General features: G+C 61.5%; 2 protein-coding genes across 3 annotated transcripts in view; one reads left to right on the top strand and one right to left on the bottom strand.

The window, feature by feature from the left end:
• Nucleotides 1-1086, top strand: part of NDUFS7 (NADH:ubiquinone oxidoreductase core subunit S7) — a 6738-nt gene extending 5652 nt beyond the window's left edge. For both annotated transcript variants that reach the window (XM_021705231.1, XM_021705233.1), the window contains exon 8: nucleotides 930-1086. In XM_021705231.1, coding sequence (XP_021560906.1) covers nucleotides 930-1027 — 98 coding nt within the window. In that variant the 3' untranslated portion in view covers nucleotides 1028-1086. The remainder of the gene's footprint in view (nucleotides 1-929) is intronic.
• A 500-nt stretch (nucleotides 1087-1586) lies between these two features.
• Nucleotides 1587-4763, bottom strand: GAMT (guanidinoacetate N-methyltransferase). The gene is made up of 6 exons (XM_021705293.1): nucleotides 4521-4763; nucleotides 3401-3546; nucleotides 3174-3237; nucleotides 2840-2907; nucleotides 2555-2665; nucleotides 1587-2003 (listed from the first exon to the last, which is right to left on the bottom strand). The coding sequence occupies exons 1-6, from the start codon at nucleotides 4699-4701 to the stop codon at nucleotides 1863-1865; spliced, it is 711 nt and encodes a 236-aa protein (XP_021560968.1). The 5' UTR covers nucleotides 4702-4763; the 3' UTR covers nucleotides 1587-1862.
• Nucleotides 4764-9315: the final 4552 nt, after the last annotated feature.

The raw sequence follows: 9315 nt of genomic DNA, 5'->3' as shown, positions 1-9315 counted from the left end.
GTTGCCGGGGAGGGGGGCGGGGGGCCGCACACCCCCCCCGCGGGGGGGGGGTGGGGCGGGGGGGGGGGGGGGGGGGGGGCACCTGGGACTCCACCCTGCAGGGCGAGGCCAGGCCCTGCTCAGCTGCCTTGTGGGGTATGTGACCGGGGGCAGATTTCCACAGGGCCTTGGCCCCTCCATCAGGCGGCACTGGCGGATGCTGGGCCCAGGGCTGGACGTGCTCGTGGTTGGCCTTCCAGGCCCCTCGGGTCCGTTGCTTCTTCCGGCTGGGTGGTGGGGATGGGGACTGTAGGGGAGCATTTCTCCAGGGCTTCCCCTCCCGTGGGCCGTGTGGGCCTCCCTGCCCAGCCTGGCTGCTCTGCCCCCTCAACTCCCCCCTCCCTCCCTGCTTTCCAAGTGCCCACCGTCACCAGGGGCGAGCATGGCCTGGGGTCCGGAGGCCACCTGCCCTTGTCCTCCCAGAGGTCCTGAGCCAGGTCATCAGGGGTAGCGGACAGGGCAGCTGGGCCCAGGATGGGCAGCCTAGTCCTCCCCACTGCTCGAGGCTTGACCGCCAGGGTCAGGAACTCGGCGGCTCCTTCCCTGTGATGGGCCGAACCCCCAGCCTGGGCAGTACAGGCTAGAGGAGGTGCTGGAGAGGGGGCCCCAGGTCAGACCTCTCTGCAGACGTGGCTCTGCTGCCCCCTCCTCATCCCAGGGCCCCGTCTGGCCTCCAGCTGCTGCGTCCTGCCACGCCCTTTGACCATCCTGAGCAAGGCAGCCTTTGCCAAGTGGCAGGGGGTGGGTCCATGGCCCCAGCAGGGAGGACAGGCACAGATCCCAGAATCCAGTCACTGGTCTGGGGGGGCCTTGGCTGCCCTCCCAGGGTCCAGGATGAGCTCCGCCCCCTCCCTGCCAGCAGGGAAACTGAGGCACAGTCCCACCCACAGGCTGCCCACCCACAGCCGAGGCCCTGCTGTACGGCATCCTGCAGCTGCAGAAGAAGATCAAGCGGGAGAAGAAGCTGAGGATCTGGTACCGCAGGTAGGGCCGGCCCCTCCGGCCCCTGCAGCACCCCTCAGGATGGTCAATAAACCGATAGACCCAGCTGGCCTCCCCCTCCCCATCCCTGTGCGACCGGTGGGCAGTGTGGGCTCTGGGGGTGTGAGAGGTCAGTGCTGTCCTGGGCAGGCCCCGTCCCACCTTCTGTGCACGGAGACACTGAGGCCCTGAAGGAGGGGAGTGGACGGGCCCAAGAGCCTGTGGTGAGAAGAGCGGCACCACGTCTAGGGGTGAGGCGGGGGTCCTGGGGAGCACGGCTGGGTTTGAAGGTTTTGCTTTGTTTGGAGGCTCTCAGCCTGACCTGACCGGGTGGGACCAGAGACTCAGTGGCCGTGTGGCCCTGATGAGCGCCACCCCCTCCGTACCCTAGCAGCCAGCTGAGGGAGGAGGTTGACAAGCTGTACATCTGCTACGATCCACTGGTCCTGTGGGTCTGCTGTGGGCACGGGCGGGTCACGTGTGGGGTCATGTGCCGCTCAGAGGTGGTGGTGCGGAGTGGCCCCGTCTCCCCGGGGGCCCACTTAACAGATGGTGTTTTGTTGTTTTTACTTTTTGGAGGGGCAGGAGAAGTCAGTGAAAGCACACGGTCCTGCTGATTGGGCAAGCCCAGGGTCAGCATTTATTTTGTTCTCAAGGATGTGGACAGGGAGGTCATGGTATTCCCACTGCAGGGACGGTCAGGGAAGTTTACCATCTGTCCCACTGTGGGTGTGGCCAGACTCGAACCCAGGGCTGAGAGCCCAGAGCCTGCACTCCTGGCTGCAGAAGCACTGAGTGGGGGCACAGGGACAGCGGTGGTTGAGCCAGAGGCCTGGGTGGGCTCAGTGCTTGGTGACCAGGGGCGTGATCATCTGCGGGAAGGCGTAGTAGCGGCACTCAGCGGGGGGGACCAGCTCCATCAACTCCGTGCGGATGTTCTCCCGCCTGAAGCCCGCCTCCAGCAGGGCTGGCACCTGTGTCTCCTGGGGGTTGGGGGAGCGCCAGGTCGCTTGCGGGGCCCTGGGGCCTCACGAGACACCCGCAGCGCCCACTCTTCCTAGAATGGCATTCACAATTGCCAAGGCCCCTGGGAGCTGGGCACGGCAGCCCGACTGCTGACCGACAGAACCAGGAAGCCCGAGTTGGGGTGGGCATCCTCCAGGTGTCTAAACTCAGGTAGCAATGTCCTGACTCTCGTGGGGCACCAGCAGGCTGCCCACCGCACACCCAGCAGCAGGGACAGCATGCCTAAACCTACAGACCTGTTGGGTGGAGGAGGGCAGAGTGAGGCCGGATGCCTGGGTGGGGAGCCTGACTGGATCCCTGTGTCCTGAGGGCACTGGGGAGCCACGGAAGGCCGTTGAGCTGAGACCTTACCTGACTTGTAAGTGGAGGCTCACAATCCACCCAGGAGACCAGGCCCTGAGGCCAGGGACCCTCCCCAGGTCACAGGCTACTCCCGCCGCCGCCCCAAGGTTGCTGCCTGGCTTGGGGCTGGGGCGTGGACCCACAGGGAGCTCCCGGGCTGCCACACCTCGAACATGGTGGTGATGTCTGAGTACTTGGACTTCATCAGCTCCCCCCAGGACGTGAGGTTGCAGTAGGTGAGGATGCCTCCAGGCTTCAGCAGGCGAAAGGCATGGCCCTGGGCAGGGACAGTGGTCAGGACGGAGGTCTGGGGTATGGACAGAAGCCACTGCCCAGTGGGCCTCCCACCCCCCAGCAGGACAGAGAAACAGGAAGGAGAGGTGCTCCGTGTGTGAACAGCAGCCACCTGCACTCACCCCTGGGGGTGACCGTCCCCCCAAGCAGGTCCTACCCTGATGAAGTTGAACTGGTGTGTGTGCCAGGTCTCCTCGGACAGCGGGTACGTGTCATACAGGATCCCTGCAGGGGAAGCGGGGTGGGGGCCAGAGCTCAGCGGCGTGTGCACGTGGAGACGGGCCCCGCCCAAAGCTCACAGCATGCTGCCTCCTCCAGGGACAGCAGGGAAGCGTCCCCCACAGCTGTTCCTCCGGGGTCTGCCACGCCCCCCCCCAGTGCAGCACTGCTGTGTGTTCCGTACAAGGTCCCTCCGCAAGCCAAGGCCGGGGGCTAGTGGTGGAAACTCAGGCAGAGGCGCCCCCTCCCCCGGCTCCCAGCCCCCGCCTCACCATCGAAGTGGCCGTCTGGCAGGGTAGGTGTTACGTCCTCCCACAGGCCTTTCAAGGGAACCACCTAGGGGCCCGGGAGAAAAGAGAAGGTTGACCCCCAGGTGTCCAGGCTCTCCTCACCTGCTATAAGGGAGAGGGCAGAGGAGTTGCCAGCGGAGAAGACCACTTCCTCCATCTCGGCGGCCACCCAGCCCTCCCCCGGGGGCAGCGCAGGCAGAGGTGGGCACCTTGTGTGGCTGCCGCTGGGCCCAGGCCTGGAGCCTCTGGAAGACGCTGTCATTGCACTCAATGATCCAGTGCTCATCGATGGGGACCTCCTGCACCTTGGAGGCTGCGATCGCCATGCCGAAGCCCACCTCCAGCACCCGGCCCCCTGGTCACACAAAGAACCCAGTATCACATGCCAGGCTGGGGCTGGGCAGCTGCCCGGAGGAGGGGGCACAAGGGCAGGGCCTTTGCGGAGAGAAATGTTTGCCACAAGGCCGGGAGGGCACAAGTAGGGCAGAGGCGGAGGGTGGTTTGGAACACAATAGGCCTGAGCGGGAGCGGCATGGGCTCTGGCCAGGGACGTGTGGGCAGCCGGTCTGAGGCCTGGCCCCAGTGGGGAGGGCAGACCCTGGACTTTGAGCCCTGGTAGCGCTTATCTCTTGAGTTGGTTACTTTTGTCTACCCTCCTTGCTACAATGAAACGGGGGTGGGTTTGGGGGGTGGGGATGGGTTTGAGGCCTGGGGCCTGGAACACCTGGGAAGGAGGTGGGTCCCCACTGGCCCAAAAACAGGCGAGGGGGACACCCCAACTATGCAGGGACGCTGGGTACGCTTATTGGCCAAGTAGAAACACGGCCGCCGGGAGGGCCCCCGCCCCGCCCCTGGGGCACCCCGCAGTCTCTGACCTAGGCACAGGGCCACCCCTACAGCTGTTTCCCAGCCTCAGCTTTCCCGGAGCTATTCTTAGCCCGGGCGGGGCTTCCGGGGACCCCGGGGCAGGAACATTGCCCGCGTGTGCCTGGGCAGCGCCCCCCGCTCGGGCCAACACGGCCTCCCCGGCTTCATGCGGGGATAGCGGCCGAGCTCCACGCGAGGTCATCGTCGGAGAGCCTGTCCCCATCTGCGGGGTGGGGGCCCGTTACCCCCGGATAGGAAGTTCCGATACTTAGGAGGCGCCTGCTGTGTGCAAGCCCCTGCCGGCAGCACCCGCTTTTATTTCCCCGTTGCCCCCCGCTAGCCTCATTTTGCAGGCGGGAAAACAGAGACACGGGAGGCTCGGGTGCACCTCAGCTGGAGAGCGGGCTGGACACCGGATCTGAGCGACCTTCAGCCTCAGTTTACCCCTGCGCGCCCGGCTACCTTTGGAGGAGGCGGCGGCCGCCAACGCGTGCATGTAGGGGGTCTCCCAGCGCTCCATCACCGGCTTGCCGAGGATCTGCAGGTGCATGTCCGCCGCGTCGTAGGCCGCGGGCGCCGCCTGCCACGCGGGGCTGCAGTTCTCGCCGGGGGCGAAGATGGGGGGCACGGCGGGGGCGCTCATGCTGCGGCTGGAACGCGCGCCTGGACTCTGCTGGCGACGCGCGGGCCTTGTCCCTGCGAGGCCTTCTGGGCCGGGGGGCGGGGCCGGGGGCGGGGCCGGCCCGCAGGTCGGGGGGCGGTCCCGGGAGCGGACCGCGCGGTGGACCCGGGGACCCCTAGCGGCCGCCGCGCGAAAGGCGCCCTGTGCAGTCTATGCAGGTGGCACTCGCTAAATGTCACCCAATTTAAGCGATGCCCCGGAACGCCCTGCCTGAGACAGAAGGCAGGTTATATTTGTTAGGTGTTGCTGTGTAACAAGTGACCCAAAGGTGCCACTTCAGACCACACACCTTTCTTAACTCTTAGCTGGGTCCTCTGTTTCACGCCCTCTCAGAATGCACTGTCAGGAGGCCAGCCAGTTATGGGGGTGCCTTTGAGGGCTCCCCTAGGGAAGGATCCGCTTCCAAGCCCATTCACTGGCCGTTGGCGGGAGGGCCTCCCCAACGTGACAGCATGAGAATCTGCAATGTCAGAATTGTTTGAGACCTTATCACAGAAGCGACATCCCTTCACCATGGCCAGGCACAGGAGGGCAGGGATCTCACAGGGCCAGGAAGAGCAGAAAGCGGAGGCCGCTGGGGAGCTCTCAGAGGCGGCTGCCCACACAGACCCCAGCGAAAGCAGTGAGGGGGTGGTCAGCTCAGAGCCTCCCCTGTGGTTTCAGTGTCCCCTGACATAAGGGACCTCCCAGCGGTCACCTACACGCAATTTGGACCGCATCCCAGAAAGTAGCCATGGGCACAGTACCGTCTGGCTGCCAACTTAGCCAAACGGTTTCTGTTCCAGCTTCAGCTTCCTCTTCTCCCAAATGGGCTAACCACTCTTGTTCCTGCTCCTGTTGGTGAATGAGTGACACGTGGTCCTTCCTTGTGTCCACTCTTTGTGAGAGGCCCTAGTGTGTGCTGCAACTGTCTGCACATCACAGCCTGGAATCAGAGAGGGAAAGTGACTTCCTTGAGGGTGCACAGCAAGTTGCGGCAGAGAGGATGAGAGGAGGGATGTATCTGACTTCAGTCTTTTTTTTTTTTTTTTAAGATTTTATTTATTTATTTGACAGAGAGAGACACAGCGAGAGAGGGAACACAAGCAGGGGGAGTGGGAGAGGGGGAAGCAAGCTTCCCGCGGAGCAGGGAGCCCGATGCGGGGCTCGATCCCAGGACCGTGGGACCATGACCTGAGCCGAAGGCAGACGCTTAACGACTGAGCCACCCAGGCGCCCCTGACTCCAGTCTTAGAAGACTGTGTATACGTATATAATATATATACTTCTGATTAGAAAGGTGACACGTTTGAGCAAAACATTTAAATGTTACAGACTTGGCATCCGCCTGCAGATCACATCCCCCTGCTGTTGTTTTGGTACAGCTTAGAACGGTTTTTACATTTTTAAATAGTTGTGGGGGGGAAGACTATTTTACAACATGTAAAAATTATATGACATTCACATTTGTGCGTTGGTAAATAAAGTTTTATTGGCACAGAGCCACCTCCATTTGTTAACATCAGCACTCTGGTGTTTTCTGGCTATAATAGTCCAGGTGAGTCATGGCTATGAAGCCTTACAGCCAACAAACCCAAAAATATTTACTAGTTAGCTCTGTACAGGAAAAGTTTGCTAGCCCTGTTGTAGTGCAGTGGGTCCTGGGAAGTGACGTTCATTCATTCATCAGACACATATGGAGTACCTTACTTCGTGGGTCCCATCCTGACTCCCCTGGAGCTCACAGCCTACTGGGGTGGGGGGATGAACAAGAATAAATGATACGTGGGGCACCTGGCCAGCTCCGTCTATGGAGTGTGCAACTCTAGATCTCAGGGTTGTGAGATCTCATACTGGGTGTGGAGCCTACTTAAAAAATTTTTTTAAAGTTAAAAAAAAAAAAAACACAGTAAGTGAATGGGTTAGACCAAAAGGCAGAAACAATCCAAATGTCCATCAGTGTGTGAAGGATAAACACACGCTGGAACACGCTCCAGCCTTAGGAAGGAAGGGACCCTGACACCTGCCATGATGTGGAGGGACCCTGAGGACACCGGGCTCAGTGAAAGGAGCCAGACCCAGAATGACACATCCCGCAGGACCCCACTCCCAGGAGGTCCCCAGAGGAGGCCCGTCCACAGAGACAGAGAGGAGAGGGTGGGGGCTGGGGCAGGGGCAGGGGGTGGGGAGTCCGTGCTTCGTGGGGACAGAGTCTCCGTGTGGGGAGATGGAAAGTTCTGGAGACAGAGGGTGGGGGTGACAACAGGACGGTGTGAGTGTGCTTCATGCCGCTGACTGTGCGCTTAAGAGACGGTTACGATCTTTTTTTTTAAAGACTTTATTTATTTGGAGAGAGACACAGAGAGGGAACACAGCACGGGGAGTGGGAGAGGGAGAAGCAGGCTTCCGGGACTTGATCGGGACTCGATCCCAGGACCCTGGGATCACAACCTAAGCCGATGGCAGACGCTTGACGACGGAGCCACCCAGGCACCTCAAGATGGTTACGATCTTGAATTTTATGTGTATCGTACAACATTAAGAGACCAAAAGTGTATTTTGTGTATTGGGTATGCACGTATCCATGTTAGGATTAAACTCAGAAGTGTCCACATATCCATTATTGTCCAGCATTTGCTCTGGGGCAGAGGCAGGAAATGAGTCAGGAAGGAGAGAAAAACCAACTGCCTAGTTTATCTTTTTAGAAAGATATGAAGTAAACATAACAAAGCACTAACATATGTTTGTTCCAGTGGCAGGTACACGACTCTGTTATTTTATTCCTGGTAGGTGTTTGTATTTTTAACATATCTTCTTTTTTTTTAAGATTTTATTTATTTATTTGAGAGAGAGAATGAGATAGAGCATGAGAGGGGGGAGGGTCAGAGGCAGAAGCAGACTCCCTGCTGAGCAGGGAGCCGATGCAGGACTCGATCCTGGGACTCCCGGATCATGACCTGAGCCGAAGACAGATGCTTAACCAACTGAGCCACCCAGGCGCCCTTAACATATCTTTTTAATAGGCTGTATGCCAAAGTGGAGCTTGAACTCATGACCCTGAGATCACGAGTCCCACGATGTACTGAGCCAGCCAGGGCCCCCAGTGTCTGTATTTTTTAAAATATATTATTTTAAGCAGTCTGTGTCTGGCTTCCTTCATTTGACCACATCCTGTGTATTTCGCTCAGGCCCTTCATGGCTTATTTATGGAGATACCAATGGATGGATGTGTGGGTTGTTCCAAATGTTCTGCTCCTCTATTAGTGGGCTGTGAGCATCATGGGACATCTCTGTGCACTTAGCGGGGCCAGCATTTGAGGGATAAATTCCTGGAAGTGGGCTTGCTGAGCTTCCTCCTTTGTTTGCTTCATGTCTGCTTCCCCCATCAGGGACACCCAGCTAAGCCTGTCTGTCCCCAGCGCCCTCTTCTCCACATGTCTTGGGTACGTTCTTCCAGCTCCCCGGGGCCGCCAATGGGGTACCAGTCCCTGCCAACTGCTACTGATTCCTGTGACTTGCAAAACGTTACGGAGCGGTGCATGAACACAGTTCCCAGGGCAGGGACACAACGCCGGCCCGACGCCGGCCCGACGCCGGCCCGACGCCGCCCGAACCACTCCCTCGCCTTCCGCCGGACCGCCCTCTCCCACCTGCAGATGGGGACTAAGGAGTTACTCTGCTCTGGCGACTGCTGGGAGTGAGTGACACGGGTGCCCACGCGCTCTGCAAACTGGAAAGCGGGCGAGGTGAGAGGTGTTGTAAATGGCCGGTCTCGTGCTGTCTGCCTGTGACCTCGTTCCGCCGCTCCTTCCGTTCATTTAATTTTACGATGATGAATACATGGACTTCCCGCCGGCGGAGAGAGCGGGCGGAGCCGCGCACCACCGCCCGACAACAGGGCACGGGTCCTCACGAGGTGCGGACACGCCGGGCGGACTGCCCTGGGCGGCGCGGCCGCCTGCAGCGCTGACCCCAGAACCGCATCTGCAGGGGCCGGGGACACGCGGCGGGGTCGCCCCGCCAGGTCTTCCCCTGAGCCTCTCCTCCCGTCAGACGAGCTCCGCGGGGGCAGCGGGGACGCCGGCCAGGAAAGGGGCACCGCCGCCTCGGGTGACCCCGCACCGGGCGTGGCCTCTGTCCACCGTTGACCCCGCGCGCCACTTCCGACCTGAGATCAAACAAGGAAGCCCAGACGCGCCTGCGCCCCGCGGTGCCTAGCTCGGAGGGCCCGAGCGCGAGCGCGCACGCACGCACGCACGCACGCACGCCATTCGGCCGCGCGCTCCCCTCCGCCGGGCGGGGCCGGCGCGCGGAACTCCACTTCCCGGCGTGCACCGCGGCGACGCCGATAGCTGCGAAGGAGCAAGGCCGCCGTGCGGCGGGACCGCACGCAGGCACGCACGCAGGCACGCACTCCGGCGGGCGCACCCCTGGCCCCGCCCCCGGAGGCCCCGTGCGGGAGCGCGCCCGGGCGTGCGCAGGGCGGCGGCGCGGGCGCGGGGGCGCGCGGTGACCGTTGGCGCTGAGGGGAGGAGGCTGCGCGGCCGCCGCCGTTGCGCAGATCCGGGCCGCGGCTGTGGGGAGGGCGCCGGGGCC

This window comes from Neomonachus schauinslandi, chromosome 1 (genome assembly GCF_002201575.2).
Source record: "Neomonachus schauinslandi chromosome 1, ASM220157v2, whole genome shotgun sequence".
Classification (NCBI taxonomy): domain Eukaryota; kingdom Metazoa; phylum Chordata; class Mammalia; order Carnivora; family Phocidae; genus Neomonachus; species Neomonachus schauinslandi.
This window is presented reverse-complemented; position numbering and strand designations above follow the sequence as displayed.